The 24,136-nt window shown below is 41.1% G+C and overlaps 1 protein-coding gene across 1 annotated transcript; it reads left to right on the top strand.

Moving 5' to 3' along the window:
• The first annotated feature begins 13,786 nt into the window (after nt 1-13,786).
• LOC107046673 lies at nt 13,787-16,721 on the top strand. Its single transcript, XM_015269345.1, has 4 exons — nt 13,787-14,096; nt 14,197-14,931; nt 15,070-15,967; nt 16,364-16,721. Exons 1-4 carry the CDS (start codon nt 13,787-13,789, stop codon nt 16,719-16,721), a joined length of 2,301 nt encoding a protein of 766 aa, XP_015124831.1.
• The last annotated feature ends 7,415 nt before the right edge of the window (nt 16,722-24,136 follow it).

Here is a 24,136-nt window from a genome sequence, read left to right as displayed (position 1 = left end):
GGTCCAACGATGGGTCAAAGAATGGCATAAACGCAGGTACAATGCACATTAATTGGTCATATGAGATAAACACCAAGTGCAGATAAGTGACATGTAATAGATGTGGAAAGTGATGCATGCATGAGTTGAAGAATGGCGTTGGCGCGGCTACATACATGGGTCAAATATGAAATGCAATGAAGAAGAACGAATGGGGCAAACAACCGGATAATGGGGATTCGTGGATGGGTCAAACTAGATGAGCTAAGTAAAGATGCGTTAAAAGGAGATGAGTGACATGAAGTACGAGATGTGTCAAACTATGGGTCAAAGAAATGAACATTTTGTGATTAAATTTGTGTATATCATTATTATTATTATTATTGTTATTGCCCTTGGGATACATAGCCCCATCGCAAGGGGGGGATAGCGCAAGCTATCAGAATGTACAGTATTTATACAATATTTACATTGCTTATAGATTCATTCATTTACAATCATTTATTCTGGATGAAATAGATGCTAATTTATCGGGTATACAATAGAGCAATACAAAAAGAAGTATAGCTATATTACCTAATGACAAGAGTCTGACAGAAATTCTTCTGATCACTATGAGTTAGCGCTCTTTATTAACATCAAGAAGTTTGAGCTTAGAATTCAGACATTTAACAGAAAAGTTAGCAAGGGTTTTATAATCTTGGTAATTACTACGCATGAGAATATCACAGAGCGAAACATTGGAGAGCGTGGCGGACTCTTTTAACTGCAAGGAGGTTGATCTAGCTTCATTGAAATAGGGACAGGCTAGGATAAAATGTTCTACCGTGTCGAGTGCATTCATATCGCATTCATTGTTCGCTAACTTGATAAGTTGAAGAAGACAGATTTTAGGGAGAAAAGAGGTCTTGGACTTTAAGATCTTGATATACCAGTCCCAGGTCAGACGCATAGCCCTGAATTCAATGGGAAGAATGTTAAGCTCTAAGCGGACAGCCCATCCGGAGTGCATCTCGGAAGGTACAGAAGTGTATTTGTGTATACATATATTGGATAGAGAATATCAATCACGCTCAAGATTATTCACCAATGGAAACACAACCTGCTTATCGTCATACGGAATCACGAAACATTTTTTCTTTAACTGTGAAATAGGATGACATATGAGCGATTCACTTGGTTTTACCACCGAACAAAAATCACCGGATGTCATATTTGTGTATACACATAAATTTTCGCCCAGTACTTCATATTTTCGGCATAACATGACGTACGCACCGTTTAATTCGCTGAGATCGATCAGACTACGGATCTGGACGTATGAATTGTCGATTAATTGCACGGTACTGTTGTTTCGTACAATTAATCATGAATAATCCTGACAATGATATTTTTTATCCTTATACATGAAACGTGGGTACATCGTGACACTATTGCTTTCCAGTTGAACTTGGCAGGCATTTTCCACTATGATCTTCTCTACTTCGTTCAGTGTTGTTGTGATAGCTGCCCCCAAAACCTTGAACTGCTCTCTTTCTCCAGAAAAATCATGAATTCCACTTTCTTCCAATAGTGCGTAGAAAAATGTTCGGGCGGCGACGTTTGCTTCAGGTTCGTCAAAAACGCTCCCGTACTTTTTGATAATTTGAAGTCTTTGATACGATTTGATTATTTGGTCAGGCACGTATTGGTAACCGTTATATAATTTTTTGAAGAAACCATTAAAAGTTTCGAATGGAAAATTACTCCAAGCCCAGAGTGCACCAAATCGTTTGACGTACTGTGCGATGTGGAGTACCAAATGGAGATTGTACTTCATGAATGATTCATTGTACAAACGAACAACGTTTAACGCGAATTTCCGCAAATTTTTCTCGGCTTCAGATCGGTCATATTCGGAAACGTATTCTTGATCAAGTAAATGTATACTGTGGACGAAGAGGAAAAAATGAGTGTAATACTTAGGAGCCATAAATTTCTTGAGAACTGGTAATGAATAATATAATAGAAAAATCCTCCACTCAGCAGCAGTCCAATTCTTATAATACGTAATTGAGCGAAGAACACAAGTAATTTCACACGGGGGCTGAATTTTTCTAATCATTTCGGCGATTGCTTCTCTGTTTTTCTGTTTACCGAGATACCACGCTTCATTACTATATTCAGTATTAAACCAAGCATCAAACAGACTTTTCATCGTTCCCTCCAAAACTGCATGCATATAATCGGCCGGCATGTCTTCGGTAACTGAAAATGTCTCGAGATCCATTACTTTTGAAGGTCCTTTCACTCCATATACGCACAGCCCGGTCTCTATGGCTTCATTGACATGTCTCAAATGAGCGTCTTTCGTCCGTAAAGTTGCAACATCACCAATATATATCCGTTTGCCGTTGAAAAATCCTCCCTCGGCTAACATTTGCCTGCCGGGATGTAAGCAGTAAGAGCATCCGTACGTCCCGTTGAACTGTTTCACGTTTTGAACCATTGGTCTTACTATCGAATCAAGAGCATGATATGACCTTCAGATGATTTCTGTATTACCGCAATATGAACCCCACATGACCCCTCTATGACCTGTATATCATATGACTTCCATATGACCTCCACATACCCTCCACATAACCTTCATATGACTTCCATATGACGCCCACATGACCTTCATATGACCCCCATGTGCCTTCATATAAGCCCCAAATTTGATCCAAACACCTCCATCTCCCCTCAAGTAACAATTTTCTTCAAAAATGACTTGAAACACTTTTATATGATCCCCATGACTTCCATATAACCCTCATATGACTTCAATATGATCCCCACATGATTTATAAATTACCCCCCCCCTCCCATTATCCTCATATGACCTTCAGGCGATTTCTGTATGACCCCTCTATGACCTGTATAAGACTTCCATATGACCTTTATATGACCTTCATATGACCCCCACATAACCTTCCTATGACTTCCATATGACCCCCACATGACCTTCGTATGACCCCCATGTGACTTCATATAAGCCCCAAATTTGATCCAAACACCTCCATCTCCCCTCAAGTGACAATTTTCCTCAAAAATGACTTGAAACACTTTCATATAACCCTCATATGACTTCAATATGATCCCTACATGATTTATACATGATCCCCCCCCCCATTATCCCCATATGACCTTCAGACGATTTCTGTATGACCGCTATATGAACCCCACATGACCCCTCTATGACCTTTATATGACCTCCACATAACCTTCATATGACTTCCATATGATCTCAACATGATTTATAAACAAACCCCCCCCTTATCCCCATATGACCTTCAGATGATTTCTGTATGACCGCTATATGAACCCCACATGACCCCTCTATGACTTGTATATGACTTCCATGTGACCTTTATATGACCTTCAAATGACCTCCACATAACCTTCATATGACTTCCATATGATCCACACATGATTCATAAATAACTATTTATAGATCATTATTTATTTATAAATAACTATTTATAGATCATTATTTATTTATAAATAACTATTTATAAATAACTAATCGTCTACAGGTCATATGGGGATAATGGGGCCCCTCCCCCATTATCCCCATATGACTTTCAGACGATTTCTGTATGACCGCTATATGAACCCCACATGACCCCTCTATGACCTGTATATGACTTTCATATGATCCTCACATGACCCTCATATGACCCCCATGTGACTTCATATAAGCCCCAAATTTGATCCAAACACCTCCATCTCCCCTCGAGTGACAATTTTCTTCAAAAATGATTCGAAACACTTTCATATAACCCTCATATGACTTCAATATGATCCCCACATGATATATACATGACCCCCCCCCCATTATCCCCATATGACCTTCAGACGATTTCTGTATGACCGCTATATGAACCCCACATGACCCCTCTATGACCTGTATATGACTTTCATATGATCCTCACATGACCCTCATATGACCCCCATGTGACTTCATATAAGCCCCAAATTTGATCCAAACACCTCCATCTCCCCTCGAGTGACAATTTTCTTCAAAAATGATTCGAAACACTTTCATATAACCCTCATATGACTTCAATATGATCCCCACATGATATATACATGACCCCCCCCATTATCCCCATATGACCTTCAGACGATTTCTGTATGACCGCTATATGAACCCCACATGACCCCTCTATGACCTGTATATGACTTCCATATGACCTTTATATGACCTTCATATGACCTCCACAACCTCCATATGACTTCCATATGACCCCCACATGACCTTCATATGACCCCCATGTGACCTCATATAAGCCCCAAATTTGATCCAAACACCTCCATCTCCCCTCAAGTAACAATTTTCTTCAAAAATGACTTGAAACACTTTCATATGATCCCCATGACCTCCATATAACCCTCATATGACTTCAATATGATCCCCGCATGATTTCTAAATGACCCCCCCACCCCCCGTTATCCCCATATAACCTTCAGATAATTTCTGTATGACCGCTATATGAATCCCACATGACCTCTCTATGACCTGTATATGACTTCCATATGACCTTTATATGACCTTCATATGACCTCCACATAACCTTCATATGACTTCCACATGACCTTCACATGACCTCCATATGACTACCCTCGGGTGACAATTTTCTTCAAAATTGGAAACGGTTTCATATGACCTCCATATGACGCCGTTATGACAACCTCCACATGACCCCAATAAGAGTAATTCCTATAAACTTATAGAACTTCAAATTCTTATAAGCATCGGATTCTCAATGAAACCAAAATAACCCCCCTATGACCACCCCTCCCTCTTTCCAAAGAAAAATTTCAATCGCCCCTCTCCCTTCTAGCCCCACTAGCCCCTTCCCCGTCGCTGCGACCCCTCTCTGTATCCCGTCGCCTGAATTTTGACCCTTATCGATTGATTAAGATTCGAATTTTTTAATTTTGAACTTAATATATACATATATATATATAATAAGAACAGAACGAATCAATTTAAATTAATCTAATCATGAAGACAGAATCAGAAAGAAAATAAAATAAAATGAAATAGTATACATTAACCTAGCGATGGGCGCGAAGCGCCCGTTCGATAGTATTACAACCTAGGGGTAAAAATGTAAAAATCACAAGGGGACAAATTAATTGTTTATTGAATTATTAACTCAATAAGCCATTAATTTAATTCTTAAGCAAATTTATTTATCGACAAATTAATGAATGACTTCATTTATCGATTCATTAGTATACAGGGTGTCCCTAAAGTACATGCCGATCTGAAACCAGGAGGTTCACGGGGTGATTCTGAACAGAAAAGTCCTTTTCCACTTTTTGATCAGAAGTACCCCGGAGGAGTTATTAGGATGAGAAGGACAGCCAATGGCGCTACAGCGTTCAGCAGTTGTACATCCGTGGCGCTACGCGCATCACTGTGCGTGATACCCCTTCTACTGAGCAGGAGGTGAGATAGAGTTCCCCTTCCACTCGTGAGCGAGAAAGAGAAGGAACGATACTTGTCTGTCGCTCTTATTATGTTTTTGGAGCGGTTTACGAAAGAGAAAAAAAATGATTCTTTCCTCCCTCGCTTTGAGTGAACAATTAATAATTATTATTTGTTTACGGAATCCCCAGAGCTCTGATGTTTTTATTTTGGTGGAATTTTGCTGAAAAAACATATTTTTGCAATTATCTCGTAAACAAATGGGTTTACAACATTTTGCAAAAAAAACTTTTTGTAGAAGATCAAATTTCTTACAAAAAACGTCTTCTGGTGTAATAACGTAAACCCAATAGTTTATTAAATAATTACATAACAATGTTAATTATATTTTTGTAATTATTGAATAAACTACTGAATTTAGGTTATTTCATTATGAAATATTTTTTGTAGGAAATTGGATTCCCTACAAAAAACAATGAATGGTAAAATGTTGTAAATCCATTTGTTCACAAGATAATTGTAAGAAAGTGTTTTTCAACAAAAAAATCCACGAAAATCAAAGCCTGTCCCTTTCCCATTTTTGAGACAACTGTTTAATTGCTAATTATCTGAAAAATAAAGAGAGTTACGGAATTTTCTCTTATGACATTGTTTGAGGAGAGGATCTATAAATTCGGTGGATTGTGGGAGGTGTTAGAGGATAATTAAATTAGGATGAGCCGTGAAAGAAGAAATACTGATGTTTTCTAAAGTCACAATTTATTAGTGGCCAACAGCCACTAAAGTCTAAAAATATGTACACTTTATAGACGGGTGAATGTCTCTAAAAAGTTGTTGGGTAATTTATTGAATTTATACTGATAATTATTTAACTGCGTTGATTGACACTAGACTGATTTTATAAAACTTAATAAATGAACTGAGTTGATGTACTGATCGGAACTGTACTGATACTATACGTCTACAGGTGATTTGCTCGAGATAGAGTTATACGGTGAGAGGCTAAGCCTAAACTGTTTCACGCGTATTTCGGTGACTTATGACTGATGACCCAAAGGGTCCCGGAGATTTTCGAAGTAGGCCGATGGTCGACCAGAATGTTCTAGAATTTTAGTTGCGTTTCAAACCGATATTTTTTGTTGTAAATTAAATTTACCACAAAAAAAATCTTCTGACAAAATCCAGTAAAATCCTTTGTTCAAAAGATAATTCACAATCAAACGATGACCTCAAAAATGGGAAGAGTGTGGGCTTCGATTTTCGTGAAATTTTGCTAACAAAAAATGTTTTGACAATTATCTCGTAAACAAATAGGTCCACAGTATTTTACCAATAGAACTTGTTTGAAATTCAGCTATTCAAACTAGTCAAACAGTCACCGGGCTCAACGAAAATCTCGAGAAACTTCGGGACCCTTCGGGGTCATGGTCAGCTACGAAGAAAATCGCCGAAAAAGTCAGTAGTATCGTTCTAGCCACCGAGAGAGTCACTCTAATCACAGCATTGTATCGCCGGAACCGCTCAATCGAGTACATCACCGGAGTACATCAACGCGATATATTTGAGTCTACCGCTTCGTATAGCGTCTCTATTTAATTCAATTCAATTATCAATTAATTTCGAGTTAACTATCAATTATTTTGAGTCAGTCATCAAGTTCAATATCGAGAGAATCTCAAGTGCAGTCCATTTTTCAAATCATCATTTAATTGACTTTGTCGAGCAACTCAACAGTGTAACATTATTAATTTATCAAGACGCGTGGGTTAGTCCACAATAAAGTACATCAACAGTGTGGTTTTATAATTCCGCGTGTTTTAATTTTCCACCTCCTTCCACAATTCCACTTTTCCCCAACCGGCATTTCAATTTAGCTTCAATCTCAAACAAATGGTCCTTCGAGCCGGATAGGGAAAACGTGCGTGAGAGTGAGTGGAAATTTCTAGAATAAAAGGGACGCCTCATGGGTAACGGACTTTCGGGTTTCACACGAGCAAATCTACGGCAGTGATGCCAGATGAGGGCGAAAATTCCACGCGTGGATTTTCGTGCGCAGCTGTCCGGCGCATGGGATATTCGTGCGCAACTCTGCCGCGCACCCCCTGCCACTGGGCATACGCAACTCCCGCAGTTGAAATCCGGTGAATTTTATGTCAGAAATAATCTTTCGAACCGAAAACAAATGAATATGACGTATTAAAAATCAAAAGTCCATTTTTACAGGATTCTACGTGTTAATTTATCGATTAATGGTCCTTATTCCTGATTTATTGGAATCTACTTAAGATCGAAAAACTTGAAATCGTCTTTCAACTCAGATTTCTCAAATTTTAAGGATATTAACATGCTTGAACGTTGTATTTCCTTGTGACCCTATATTAACGCAACATCAAACTTCACGAGGATCACAAGGTAATGGTCAAATTTCACGAGGGCCACACGGGAATGATTAAATTTCACGAAGGTTGAATGTTACAAGGGTCAAATATCATAAGGATCACGAAGATCACAAGGAGAAAGTCAAATTCCACGAGGGTTAAGCTTCAAAAGGGTCACAAGGAGATGATCAAATTTCACGAGGGTCACAGCGGAATGATTAAATTTCACAAAGGTTGAATGTTATAATGGTCAAACTTCGCGAGGATCACTAAGGAATGGTCAAACTTCGAGAAGGTCAAACATCACGAGGGTCACGAGGGTGACAAAAGGATAGTCCAATTTCACAAGGGTCACAAGGGAAAGTCAAATTTCACGACGGTCACGAGGAGAAGGTCAAATTTCACGAGGGTCACTAGGGAAAGTCAAATTTCACGAGGGTTACGAGGAGATGGTAAAATTTCGCGAGGGTCACGAGGAGATAGTGNCAAGGTACTTGAAATTTTGGGAATAGTTTTTGAATGTGCTCAACAACATATGATCCAAATATTGCGTCTTTGTACCATTTCGAAATTTTCACCAAGTATACTTACTGCGGAAGTTCCTTAATACCGTTTCGTGAGTAAATGGTTCAAGATACGGAAAAAAATTTAGCATCAAACTAGTTCACTCATAAAAAATACATAGATTTAATATTATGTCGTTTTGTCATATCTCCATTATTTACAGAGATATAGCCCGTTAAGTTGGAGCGCGGGCGGTCCATGTCCTTACCGCCGACACCTCGCGCAGGGGCTAATGCACGACCCGCTTCGTTCCCACCCCCGATTACTCGTTATCTATCATAGTTAGGGAACAAAGTTATATAACAAAAAATGTGTATTTTTATATTTTCTAAATTTTTTGTTTGAAATTTTGTTATCTATCTGCAACCGTTTCCGTGATATGATGGGTTAAACGTTGAATTATTATAAATAAGAAAAGTTGACCACAACTTCCAAAACCCGACTTCGGATTCAGATTCAACATCACCAGTAACGTAAATTCGACTAATAACATTTATTCAATTCGGTTGTGCCTAGAGAAACGGGGCTAGCGTACGAATTATTTGATCCTCGTGAAATTTGACCATCTCCGCGAGACCCTCGTGACATTTGACTCTCATGAAATTTGACCATCCTTTTGTGACCCTTGTGAAATTTGACTATTCCCTTGTGACCCTCGCAACCTTTGACTCTCGTGACATTTGACTATCCCTTTGTGGCCCTCGCGATGTTTGACTCTCGTCAAATTTGACTATCCCCTTGTGATCCTCGTGATGTTTGGCTCTTGTGGAGTTTGACCACTGTAACATTCAACCTCCGTAGACTTTCATCATTCTCTTGTAACCCTTGTGACAATAGACAGTTGCGAAATTTGACCCTTGTTACATTGAACCCGTGGTCCATTGATCACGAGAAGTTCGATCATTACATCGTCTAATATTTATTAACTTTATTTTAAACATTTATTCCTTCTCAATGTCCATTGATGCAAGTGGAATAAAAAGTCATGCCGTTGTCGATCAAATTCAAACCATTTAAACGGAGCGCCAGGCGTTCGGCGCCCTAAAGGCTGCGCAGTGGTACTCGAGCGAGGAGTGGGGGACCTGTGGGACCCGCGTGTGGCATCACTAATCTACGGACAAGTCAAGACAATCAACAGTGTAGAGTGTTATGCCTAGTGTTTACAGTTGAAGTTCGGTATTGTAAACACCGGTAGTGATACTTCAACCTCTAGTGCTGTGCAACTTCGGAAAACCTCGGTCTCCGTCGGGACTAGCCGAGGCCCAAGCCGCGCGCCCAACGCGAAAACGAACAGGCAGTTGGAAGAGTGCCCTTACCTAATAACGTACCCTACCTTATCGACAGTGGGCACCAAGTCAACATCAGTCGGTATCTACCTATTATCGATAAGTTACCTCACCCAGAGCAGAGACGACCACCATGTCAGACGCGGAGTTAGGAGATAATCAACGTATGCATGAACGCACTTAGGAGACGCCAAGCGTAATTGAGCCAATTATCCAGATTACTGAGCATCCATCTCAAGCGCACTTCAGTGGAGAAATTACACCGCAGTTTCCTGACGCGACTTCCAGTCACCAACAAGGAAATAAACACACTGTAGCCGAGATGTGAACTGCAATAGGCGAACTCACATATACTCAGAAGTTCCAAACAAATGAACTGGACTTCAAGGTAAATTCACTTAATGATATTTATCAAGAATTGTTGCAGTCAGCCGAGAACATTAGCGGTCCCACAGTCGTGGAGTCGGACGGCCAGGAGAAGATCATCGAAGGAGAATGGAATGAATTTCTCATCATCCAAGACAAACTCAGCGAGAACCTCCTGCCAACTCATCAACATATTATTCAGAGTACCTATCAGAGGGCTTCAACGCCGAAGAAGACCTGCCTCAAACTGATCTACCAGCTCAAGCGAATCATCAAGAAGAGAGAATCAATGAGTACATCAACAACATCAGATCAAGCCAATCAACTCAAGAGAATTGGACTGAAACCATTCGAAGGAAAATACTCAGAGTGGAAGCAGTTCAGCGACCAGTTCCAGTCACTGGTGGGAAAAGATGATTCAATTCCCTCAGTGTAAAAGCTAGTACGTCTCAAGGAAGCTCTCAAGGGACAGGCAGCAAATCTCATTGACACCTCCACGGTGACCGGTGAGAATTATGAGAAGGCTTGGCAGAAGCTAGTGAGGAATTATGAGGATACCAGACTCATTGCTCAAGCACTGTCCAACAGGATCCTCAACCTCCCGAAGATCACCAAGGCAACTGCGGAGAACCTCAACGCCAATGCAGCGACAGCCCTTGAGATGAGAGATCAGCTGATCACCATGACAGGCTTGTCCAAGGAGAGCGTCAGTGAACAGATGATCGTTCATCTATTGAGGAAGTCCTTGGATGCTGAGACTCTCAGAGCATAGGAATTGAAGCTAGGAGATTCCAAGGACTTCCGAACGTTGGAGGAGTTCAGCGGTTTCGTTGAATCCTGCGCAAGAGGAATCAGTGCTGGAAGCAAGGAACAACTGAACATCAGAGAAATGCTCACCTAGCAGTAACTCAACAGAGGGAGCCAGAAGAGCCCACCAGACCGCTCCCCAAGGAGCACTGTGCCTACTTCAAGGGACCACATTTCATCGCGAACTGTCAGGGGTTCGTCGACCTGTTCCCCATCAAGAGGAATGAGTTCATGGTCAGCACAAGGCTCTGTTTCAACTGCTTGGGCCCACATCTATTCTCAAAGTGCAGGTCCACCAAGACGTGCTTCATCTGCAAGCGTAGGCATCACACGCTCATCCATGGTGGAAACACGTACACCAACGGCAGAGATGCTGAGCAGGCAGCAAATCCACAGACGGTCCAACCAAGAACGAGCTGGGCTGAGTGTACATAAAAAATTAGTTTCATTCTAATTCAAAACACTCATTGATCGCTCTCAATTATACCTACCAGCATCCAGAACATCACCAACACGACTCATCACCAATCAGGCGATCAGTACCTCAACATCGCCTGTCATGAAAGAGCAAATCACCAAACAGCCAATCATCGAGCAGAGCAGTCATCATTCAGCAGCTGATCAGTAATATGTACTTCTAGCAACAACCCAAGTACGAGCACAATCTCCAAAGGGCTTCCTTCTCAAAGCAAGAGTGCTCATCGATCAAGGCTCAGAGTTATCATTTATCTCTGAGGAACTAGTACATCAACTACAACTCTTACGAAGGTCATCAAAAATAGAGTTAATCGGAATAGAGGAGACCAACTCAGGTCACACGAGAGGAGCAGTATCAGTACTGCTTCAAGCAGTCGATGGATCGCAGCAAGTGCAAATTAATGCTCACATACTCAAGAAACTCACCGTCAAGCTACCATCATTCTCGTGCTCACCAACATGGATCGACCCTCCACAAGGTCTTCAACTAGCCGATCCAGATTATCTAAAACCTGGTCCAATAGACATCATCATAGGGGCTGACAGCTATGGGCTGATAATTAAAAGCAGAGTCTTCAGGTCCAGAAACACTCAATTAGTTGGCCAACAAATATTTGGTTGGATACTATCAGGTCCAATCGAATGCAGTGGTTGTTCACCGAGGGTTTCTCTATCGGCCGTAAAGGATTCTTCAAAGGAGCAACTACAAGAACTTCTTCAAAGATTTTGGCACCAGGAGGAATTACCAAAAAATTCGAACTCATCAGCAGAGCTATCACCAGATGAAATCGAGTGTGAGAAATTCATCAAGTCCACACACACCAGAGACGAAACTGGGCGCTACATCGTCAGACTTCCTCTATGGACCTCACCAACAGCGCTCAGAGAGTCTAAATTCAAGGCCTCACGTCAACTCCAGTCAGTTGCACGTCGTCTCCAGACAGACGAATCATATTCCCAGCTCTACAGATAATTCATCAACGAGTATGAGGCACTGGGATACATACGCAAAGCACCAGAAGGAGCAGAACCCGTCACAGCATACTAACTACTGCATCACGGGGTTCTGAGAGAAGACGCACTCACCACGAAACTGAGAGTTGTCTTCAACGGCTCAAGTCCTAGCTCATCAGGATTATCTCTCAATGATTTCCTCTATCCGGGTGAGAAACTACAAGTTAATACCATGAACGTATTAACATGGCTCAGAAAACACAGAATTGTCTTCGGAACGGACATTGTCAAGATGTTCAGACAGATTCGAGTGCATCAAGACAATTCGGATCTCCAGAGAATTTTCTGGATCAACGAAAATCAGCAGCAGATCACCTACCAACTGACCACAGTCAACTACGGTCTCAATTGTTCTCCATGGCTATCTCTACGAGTTCTCCAACAATTAAAAGAGGATGAAGGACATCACTATCCAGCAGCCGTCGCGACATTCACCAAAGGTCGCTACGTCGACGATATCTATGGCGGAGCTGATCCAGAAGGTCACCTCAAAGAAATCGCATGGCAGTTACAAGGGCCTGCTCTGTCAAGCAGGCGGTTTCGCTCTATAAAAGCGGAGCAGTGATTGCCCACACGTATTAGAAGAATTGGGAATCTCAACGAGCAAAGCAATTATCCAGTTCGAGAAGCCTATCACCAAAGTGCTCGGATTGTATTGTCATCAATCGTCCGATACATTTCGATTTAAATCAAAGCAGTTTGAGTCAGCAATAGTCACCAAGAGAGTAGTAGCATCAGAAATTGCTCAAGTGGTTGATCCATTGGGATTCATTGCTCCACTAATCACCCGAGGTAAGATAATCATCCAAGATCTATGGAAACTCAAGTTGACTTGGAACACACCACTTCCAAAAGAGTCTGAAGATCAATGGACGAGCTTCAGAGAGAACCTCAACCAACTGAATCAAGTCTCAGTGCTAAGGTGGCTGAGACTATCATCGGAGACATCGAGCATCCAGATCCACGGGTTTGCTGATGCGTCAACGGCAGCTATGAGCGCAGTGGTGTATATCCGCACCAAGCAAATCAATGAACCAGCATCAACGGTAATGGTATGCGCTAAAATNAAATTCATCAAGTCCACACACACCAGAGACGAAACTGGGCGCTACATCGTCAGACTTCCTCTATGGACCTCACCAACAGCGCTCAGAGAGTCTAAATTCAAGGCCTCACGTCAACTCCAGTCAGTTGCACGTCGTCTCCAGACAGACGAATCATATTCCCAGCTCTACAGATAATTCATCAACGAGTATGAGGCACTGGGATACATACGCAAAGCACCAGAAGGAGCAGAACCCGTCACAGCATACTAACTACTGCATCACGGGGTTCTGAGAGAAGACGCACTCACCACGAAACTGAGAGTTGTCTTCAACGGCTCAAGTCCTAGCTCATCAGGATTATCTCTCAATGATTTCCTCTATCCGGGTGAGAAACTACAAGTTAATACCATGAACGTATTAACATGGCTCAGAAAACACAGAATTGTCTTCGGAACGGACATTGTCAAGATGTTCAGACAGATTCGAGTGCATCAAGACAATTCGGATCTCCAGAGAATTTTCTGGATCAACGAAAATCAGCAGCAGATCACCTACCAACTGACCACAGTCAACTACGGTCTCAATTGTTCTCCATGGCTATCTCTACGAGTTCTCCAACAATTAAAAGAGGATGAAGGACATCACTATCCAGCAGCCGTCGCGACATTCACCAAAGGTCGCTACGTCGACGATATCTATGGCGGAGCTGATCCAGAAGGTCACCTCAAAGAAATCGCATGGCAGTTACAAGGGCCTGCTCTGTCAAGCAGGCGGTTTCGCTCTATAAAAGCGGAGCAGTGATTGCCCACACGTATTAGAAGAATTGGGAATCTCAACGAGCAAAGCAATTATCCAGTTCGAGAAGCCTATCACCAAAGTGCTCGGATTGTATTGTCATCAATCGTCCGATACATTTCGATTTAAATCAAAGCAGTTTGAGTCAGCAATAGTCACCAAGAGAGTAGTAGCATCAGAAATTGCTCAAGTGGTTGATCCATTGGGATTCATTGCTCCACTAATCACCCGAGGTAAGATAATCATCCAAGATCTATGGAAACTCAAGTTGACTTGGAACACACCACTTCCAAAAGAGTCTGAAGATCAATGGACGAGCTTCAGAGAGAACCTCAACCAACTGAATCAAGTCTCAGTGCTAAGGTGGCTGAGACTATCATCGGAGACATCGAGCATCCAGATCCACGGGTTTGCTGATGCGTCAACGGCAGCTATGAGCGCAGTGGTGTATATCCGCACCAAGCAAATCAATGAACCAGCATCAACGGTAATGGTATGCGCTAAAATAAAAATAGCTCCCCTCAAGCGCATGACCATCCCTCGACTCGAGCTAACAGCAGCACTCATGCTTACTCAACTAGTAGTTGTAACTCAGCAGATGCTGGAACTCAACGCAGTAGACATGTATCTATGGTCTGATTCAAGTGTAGCCCTAGCGTGGATCAAGAGTCACCCATCGAGATGGAAGGATTTCGTCCAAAACCGAGTCATCAAGATCCAGGAATCCCTTCCAAACCCTACCTGGAGACACATCAGCGGTAAGGAAAATCCAGCCGACTATGCTTCCAGAGGACTATCACCACAGAAGCTAGCAGAACATCAGTTATGGTTGTCAGGCCCTGAGTGGATACACCAGGAACCTGAAAATTAGCCAGTATCACCAATTGACTGTCCAGCCGAAGCATCAGCAGAAACAAGGCCAACTCCATCACATCAGACATTTATCAAGGTCAACGCCGTAGCAGAGCTCCTCAACAGATACTCAACACTAGCCAAGTTCCTCCAAGTAACAGCCACCCTGAACCGAGCCATCGACACGTTCAGAAGACAGCCAGTCCCTCAAACACCGGTCTTAACCTCTAGAGAACTCAACGAAGCCAGACTGTTTTGGGTAAAAATTACGCAATATCAATATCTTGCATCTGTTCACAGGCTACTTGAGAGAGACCATCAAATACCACGGAGGCATCCACTAGCAAAGCTGACTCCAACTCCAGACAATGAGAGCATCTTCAGGCTAGGTGGCCGCCTTAAGAATTTTCAACTAGACCCTGACGAGATTCACCTAATTATCCTGCCTCATCAGTCTCGTTTAATACCGTTGGTCATCGCAGAAGCTCACCGAAGGACACTCCATGGAGGAACTCAACTCACCCTAGCCCATACACGCCAGAAGTATTGGATCATCGGCGGCAGATGCACTGTGAGAGCATATATCTCATGCTGCCCTGCCTACATCCGACATCGTGGACGACAGGCCCAGCAGCTAATGGGCCAACTGCCTGCAGTGAGACTATCACCTTCACGAGCATTTCTCCATACGGGGGTGGACTATGCCAGCCCATTCCCTATTCTCAAATGGCGACCCACAATTGCCCAACCATCTAGCGTTCATATTGCAGTATTTGTGTGTTTCAGTACATCAGCAGTCCATTTAGAGCTCGTTTCCAGGCAGACAACAGACGCATTCATCGGAGCCTACAAGAGATTCACCGGAAGGAGAGGCATCCCCGACGTTATGTACAGTGACAACGCAACCACGTTCGTTGGCACCTCAACAGTCCTCAACAAGATGTACAACTAGCCATCCAGAGAGAATCAACAGATCCAGGCTCTCGCCACCAACGGGACTCAATGGAGCTTTTCACCACCGAGAGCACCCCATTTCGGTGGTAAATGGGAGGCAGCTGTCAAATCAACGAAATATCATCTGAAAAGAGTACATGGGTCGACGACATTTACCTGCGAGGAACTCAACAGCATCCTGATCCAGATAGAGGCCTGCCTCAATTCCAAGCCAATCACACCAATGTCAGATGACCCAGAAGACCGCCAAGCACTTACCCCAGGTCATTTCCTAATCGGTGAGCCTCTACAGGTGATTCCAGAGCCATCAATCATCAATGAGAACCCCAGCAAGTTGTAGAGATGGAATCTGATCACCCAGAAAATACAACAATTCTGGTCCAGGTGGTCCAGAGAGTGTCTTCAAAGGTACCAAGCTATCTACAAGTGGAATCAACGACGAGAGAACATCAAAGTTGGAGACATGGTCCTGATGGTCGACGAGGACCATCCACCAGCAAAATGGACGATCGGTAGAGTAGTGGCAGTTCACCCAGGAGAAGATGGCCTCGCAAGAGTTGCAATCATCAAAACATCACGAGCAGTAGTACTAACTCGACCAGATGGTACCCCCAACATCCAGAGAATCACCAGTAGCAGCATCACATTCATCAGACCCATCATTAAGCTCTGTCTCCTACCGACAGACCCTCCACCAGCAGAACATCCCCCAGAAGACGATCCCGAGCCAGTCAACGAGTAATTATCGCAGAGAAGCAGCAGCAGAGAAATTCAACGCACAATTCATCATCCCTGATTTAGCTATTCAATCTAGTCAAACGGTCACCGGGCGCAACGAAAATCTCGAGAAACTTCGGGACCCTTCGGGGTCACGGTCAGCTACGAAGAATATCACCGAAAAAGTCAGTATTATCGTTCTCGCCACCGAGAGAGTCACTCTAATCACAGCATTGTATCGCCGTAACCGCTCAATCGAGTACATCACCGGAGTAGATCAACGCGATATATTTGAGTCTAGCGCTTCGTACAGTGTCTCTATTTAATTCAATTCAATTATCAATTAATTTCGAGTTAACTATCAATTATTTTGAGTCAATCATCAAGTTCAATATCGAGAGAATCTCAAGTGCAGTGCATTTTCCAAATCATCATTTAATTGCCTTTGTCGAACAACTGAACAGTGTGAAATTATTAATTTATCAAGACGCGTGGCGTAGTCCACAATAAAGTACATCAACAGTATGGTTTTATAATTCCGCCTGTTTTAATTTTCCATCTCCTTCCACAATTCCACTTTTCCGTAACCGATATCTCAATTTAGCTTCAATCTCAAACAGAACTTTTTTGTAGAAAATCCAATTTTCTAGAAAAAAAGTTTCATGGTGTAATAACGTAAACCCAATAGTTTATTAAATAATGACATAACAATGTTAATTACATTTTTGTAATTATTTAATAAACTACTGCATTTAGGTTATTTCATCATAAGACGTTGTTTGAAACGCAACTAAAATTCCAGAACGTTCTGGTCGATCATCGGCCTACTTCGAAAATCTCCGGGAACCTTCGGGTCATCAGTCATAAGTTACCGAAACAGGCGCGAATCAGTTTAGGCTCAGCCTTTCACCGTATAAGTCTATTTCGAGAAAATCACATGTAGACGTCGTATAGTATCCATTCGTATTTCAACGAGTTCACATCAACTAAGTAGTAGTCTCTCAACTAGTCCACAAGTATTAAGTAGAACTCAACGAGTAATTCAACGTATAGTAATTCACCGAATAGTTATTAACGAGTATTAATCAACATTATTAAGAGTTCATATCGAGAAGTCGATTCAGTCAAATAGCATTCCAAACTTAATACCTTTATTCAGTACATCACCTCTGTTGATTAAATTCAGTTTAAATTCACTGACTCACCAAATTAACGTGCAAAGACAATCATCAGTGAAATTAGACTATCACCAGTGAAATTACATGTTACCAAAGAGTGTACATAAGTTTTGACAAAGTGGTTCGATCCCACAAAATAAAGTGATTTTTTAAATCCAGCTCATCAGTAATTTTTCCAACATCTCCCTCCACATTTTCATCCCACATCCACCCTAAATCTAGTCATTCACTAAATAGACTTTTTTTGTAGGAAATTAGATTCCCTACAAAAAACATTCAATGGCAAAATGTTGAAAACCCATTTGTCTACAAGATAATTGCAAAAAGGGTTTTTCAACAAAAAAAATCCAAGAAAATCAGAGCCCGTTTCTTTCCCATTTTTGAGATAATTGTTTATTTGGACATTTGGCCATGGTCGTAGCTATGGGATGGACGTTGGGGATTGTCAAACGTCACGAAGGTCACTTGGGGGGAGAGTCAAACGTCACAAGGGTCACTTGCGGATGGTCAAACGTCACGAGAGTCCCTTTGGGGAGAGGCAAACGTCACAAGAGTCATTTGGGGGAAAGTCAAACGTCAGGAGGGTCACTCGATGGAGAGTCAAATGTTACAAGGATCACTTGGGGGAGAGTCACACCTCACAAAGATCCCTCGGTGGAAAGTCAAACGTCACGAGGGTCACTTGAAGGAAGAGTCAAACGTCATGAGGGTCACTTGAAGGAAGAGTCAAACCTCACGAGGGTCACTTGGGGGAAGAGCCAAACGTCACAAGGGTCACTTGGGGGAAAGTCAAACATCACGAGGGCCATTTTCGAATGGTCAATCGTTAGAAGGGTGCTTGGGGGGAGAGTCAAACGTCATAAGGGTCATTTGCGGCTGGTTAAACGTCACGAGGGTCATTTAGGCGAGAATCAAACGTCACAAGAGACACTTGGGGGACAGTCAAACGTCACGAATATCTCTTGGGGTAGAGTCAAAGGTTACGGGGGTCATTTGGGAAAGAGTCAAACATCACAAGGGTCACTTGCGTGTGGTCAAACGTCACGAAAGTCACTAGGGAAAAATCACAATAGTTTTCGGGGAAAATTTGAATTATTGACGATTCAAAAGATGCAGTATTTCAGATAGCCTAGATGCTTGACAACAACAGAAACAATTTCCAAAGTTGCTACTTACACAATACACATGGTGTTAAATGAGACATCCATAATTTCACCATTGTCCCTAAACTGTCATTGTACCGACGTCGGTGGCCGAGTGGATTAGACGCAAGTCTAGTGTGCGAAAGGTTGTGAGTTCGATTCTCCGTGGAACCGAATTTTTCAACGGAAGGCTCCGGCGAGCGGGAGGTGCTAATAGAGGAACCGCCTGTACCGGCATGGGTTTTCTGTGGTTTCCCCATGCTACTTCTATGTTCTATAGAAGTGCAAATGCGGTACAGTGTAGAATCCACAGCCGCATGCATAGAGTTGGATAGAGTGCCGAATGGGACCCGAAAAAGGAACTCCGAGGCCTTAAAAAAAAAAAAAACTGTCATTGTCCCTTCCACTTGTAATTCTCGTGAGCCTTGTGAGCCGCAGACTCTAAAAAAAAAATTATTTTCCCCCACGTGACCCTCGTGAGGTTTGATTCTTTCTTCAAGTGACGCTCCTTACGTTCGTCTCTTCCTCATCCTCCCTCATCTCTCCCTCATGAAAAAACAAAGAAGTCTTTTGGGAAACAAGTGAGCTCGCTCCCGACTCATTTGTTTTTCCGATTTTGTTAATTCTTTTATTGGACGTGGTCATTCGTATTGTGATTTCCGTGCGATACGCATCGTGAAAATGGTTCGATTCACGGCAGCGGAATACGCAGATATCGTGGCAGTTTATGCTGTTGCGCGGGGCATTGGGGCGGAATCTGCTCGAATCTACGCGGAGCAGTTCCCAAATCGTGTGGTGCCTGATCCACGTACCTTCAGGGATGCTTTTCAACGGCTGATGGAGGGTAACGTCCTCCAAAGGAACGGCAAAGGGCGCCCAAGACGAGCAGGTCACGTGGAGTTGAAGGAGGAAATTCTCGAGTGTGTTGAGGAATACCCAGGAATGGCCATCCGGGGAATCGCATCCGCATTACACACGGACCGTTCCACGGTTCATCGCGTGATGAAAACTAAAGGTTTCCATCCATGGAAGTACACGCGTGTTCAGAAGCTAAAAGCGGAGGATTTGCCGAAGCGTGTGGAGTTCTGCCAATGGCTCCTTGACAGAAGTCGCGATCCCGATTTCATACGCAACGTTTGCTGGGCAGATGAGAAACTTTTCGTGAGAAAGGGGATTATCAATTATGACAATGAGCATTATTGGGCTATTGAAAATCATCGTCTCGCGAAAGAATCGAACTATCAGCATCGTTGGAATACTATGAACATCCGGGGAGGAATCATTGGTGATGAAGTCCACATTTATCACTTACCAGGACGTCTCGACGTAAGTATTGCTTCCGAATGGAAGCATTGAAATCGTTCGATTTTTCGAATCGCTAATTTTGCTTGGAAATGATGCAGAATGGTCTGAAATGTAAAAATACGAAGTTTGACCACCCCGTGTGTATGTGCGGGTGTCCACCTGGTGGTCAACTTTTTGAAAATTGGAGGAATAAAGGGCTAAAATGATTCCAAACAAGCAGGGGTGCAGCCTTTTTCGTAGAAGCCATCTGACTGTTATTTTATGTGTTAAAATTCTTTTTTTCTTCTTTCATTTCTACCAATTCCATTGGTAGTCAGCTTCCGAATGATTTTAGCATGATAAAATTTGTTTTCCTTTTCAATATCCCTTTTTTAACCCCATCCAAACTCTTTCCGAAGCACTCTATCGCGTTTGCTAAAGGTATGAGGAAAACCTAGATTGGCAAAAAAAATTGATCAGATAAATGATGATGAGCTGAATCGGTTGAGTAGTTTTTGAGCTATTTAAGAAAATAGATTTAGATACAAAATTAAATATCTCCTAAACTATTCATGCGATTTAGCTCATCTTCAATACAAAACATTTGAGTGCCAAATTTCAAGTTAACATATTGATTTTTTCGGAAGTTACAGTGTTAAGAAGCGGTTTAAGCGAAAAACCGAAAAATGGAAATATCTCGGAAACTTTATATGAACGGCTATACATATTTTGATCTATTGAGATAGGAGACATCGAGTCGAGTATTTTGAAGAAAGGGAAATTGAAATCCGTTGCGTATTTTTCAAGATATTCAAGAAAATAGATTTAGATATAAAGTTAAATATCTCCAAAACTATTCATCTGATTCAGCTCATCTTCAATATGAAATATGTTAGTGCTAAGAGGGAACTTTGTGCCAAATTTCAAGTTAATATATTGATTTTTTCGGAAGTTAGAGTGTTAACAAGCGCTTCGAGCGAAAACCCAAAAAATGAAAATATCTCGGAAACTTTGTATGAACGGGTATACATATTTTAGTCGATTGAGATAGGAGACCTTCAGACGAGTATTTTGAAGAAAGAAAAATTGGAATTGGTTGGATAGTTTTTGAGATATTTGCAAAAAACGATTTATAAACAAATGGCGATTTCTCAAAAACGGCTGGACTGATTGAGCTGAACTGTAGCACAGAGTTAGTCCTCATAAATACCTCTAATCTGGCAAAATTCCAGATTTTTTTCAATTATTTTAGTCCTTTATTCCTTCAATTTTCTAAAAGTTGACCACCAGGTGGACACCCGCACATACACACATGGTGGTCAAACTTCGTATTTTTACGTTTCAGACCATTCTACATCGTTTACAAGCAAAATTAGTGATTCGAAAAATCGAACAATTTCAAAGCTTCCATTCGGAAGCAAAAATCGGTCGGATAGTTTTTGAGATATTTGAGAAAATCGATTTGAATACAAAGTTGAATATCTGCTGAACTATTCATCCAATTTTGCTCATCTTCAATACAAAACATCTTAGTCCCAAGAGGGAAGTTCATGCCAAATTTAAAGTTAATATATCGATTTTTTCGAAAGTGAGAGTGTTAACAAGCGTTTTGAGCAAAAAACCGAAAAACTGAAATATCTCGGAAACTTTGTATGGACGGGTATACATATTTTGATTGATTGAGATGGGGGGCACCAAGACGAGTACTTGGAAAAAAAAAATTAAAATCGGTGGGATAGTTTGTGAGATATCCAAGAAAATAGGTTTAGATACAAAGTTGAATATCTCCTAAACTATTCTACCGATTTCGCCCATTTTCAATACTAAACATTTTAGTTCCAAGAAGGAAGTTCATGCCAAGTTTCAACTTAATATATTGATTTTTTCGGAAATTAGAGTGTTAACATGCGTTTTGAGCAAAAAACCGAAAAACTGAAATATTTCGAAAACTTTGTATGGACGGGTATACATCTTTTAATTGAGTGAGATGGGGGGCACCAAGACGAGTATTTTGAAAAAAAAATTGAAATCGGTGGGATAGTTTTTGAGATATTCAAGAAAATAGGTTTAGATACAAAGTTGAATATCTCCTAAACTATTTATCCGATTTCGCCCATTTTCAATACGAAATATTTTAGTCCCAAGAGGGAAGTTCGTGCCAAATTTCAAGTTAATATATTTATTTTTTCGGAAGTTAGAGTGTTAACAAATGTTTTGAGCAAAAAACCGAAAAACTGAAATATCTCGGAAACTTTGTATGGACGGGTATACATATTTCGATTGATCAAGATAGAAGGTATCAAGACGAGTATTTTGAAAAAAAAAATCGAAATCGGTTGGATAGTTTTCCAGATATCGGCTAAAAACGATTTACAAACGAATGTTCATTTCTCAGAAACAGCTGGACCGATTGAGCTGAAACTTAGCACACAGTTAGTCCTTAGTAATAGCTATAAGCTGAAAAAAGTTCAGATTTTTTGGAATCATTTTAGCCCTTTATTCCTTCAATTTTCAAAAAGTTGACCACCAGGTGGACACCCGCGCATACACACGGGGTGGTCAAACTTCGTATTTTTACATTTCAGACCATTCTGCATCGTTTGCAAGCAAAATTAGCGATTCGAAAAATCGAACGATTTCAATGCTTCCATTCGGAAGCAAAAATCTGAATTTTTTTCAGCTTATAGGTATTACTAAGGACTAACTGTGTGCTAAGTTTCAGCTCAATCGGTCCAGCCGTTTTTGAAAAATGACCATTCGTTTGTAAATCGTTTTTAGCCGATATCTGGAAAACTATCCAACCGATTTCGATTTTTCTTTTCAAAATACTCGTCTTGATGCCTTCTATCTTGATCAATCGCAATATGTATACCCGTCCATACAAAGTTTCCGAGATATTTTAGTTTTTCGGTTTTTTGTTCAAAACGCTTGTTAACACTCTAACTTCCGAAAAAATGAAGACATTAACTTGAAATTTGACATGAACTTCCCTCTTGGGACTAAAATGTTTCGTATTGAAAATGGGCAAAATCGGATGAATAGTTTAGGAGATATTCAACTTTGTATCTAAACCTATTTTCTTGAATATCTCAAAAACTATCTCACCGATTTCAATTTTTTTTTTCAAAATACTCGTCTTGGTGCCCCCCATCTCAATCAATCAAAATATGTATACCCGTCTATACAAAGTTTCCGAAATATTTCAGCTTTTCGGTTTTTTGCTCAAAACGTTTGCTAACCCTCTAATTTCCGAAAAAATCAATATATTAACTTGAAACTTGACATGAACATCCCTCTTGGGACTAAAATGTTTTGTATTGAAAATGGGCGAAATCGGAACAATAGTTTAGGAGATATTCAACTTTGTATCTAAACCTATTTTCTTGAATATCTCAAAAACTATCCCACTGATTTCAATTTTTTTTTTCAAAATACTCGTCTTGGTGCCATCCATCTCACTCAATCAAAATATGTATACCCGTTCATACAAAGTTTCCGAGATATTTCCATTTTTCGGGGTTTCGCTCGAAACGCTTGTTAACACTCTAACTTTCGAAAAATCAATATATTAACTTGAAATTTGACATAAAGTTTCCTCTTGGCACTAAAATGTTTTGTTTTGACGATGAGCTGAATCGGATAAATATTTTTGGAGATATTTAACTTTATATCTAAATCTATTTTCTTGAATATCTTGAAAAATACGCAATGGATTTCAATTTCCCTTTCTTCAAAATACTCGACTCGATGTCTCCTATCTCAATAGATCAAATTATGTATAGCCGTTCATACGAAGTTTCCGAGATATTTCCATTTTTCGGTTTTTCGCTTAAACC

This window comes from Diachasma alloeum, unplaced genomic scaffold (assembly GCF_001412515.2).
Source record: "Diachasma alloeum isolate Michigan unplaced genomic scaffold, Dall2.0 Dall_scaffold_01678, whole genome shotgun sequence".
NCBI classification, from domain to species: domain Eukaryota; kingdom Metazoa; phylum Arthropoda; class Insecta; order Hymenoptera; family Braconidae; genus Diachasma; species Diachasma alloeum.
Note: the sequence above shows the minus strand (reverse complement) of the source record. Positions and strands in the feature narration are given on the sequence as shown.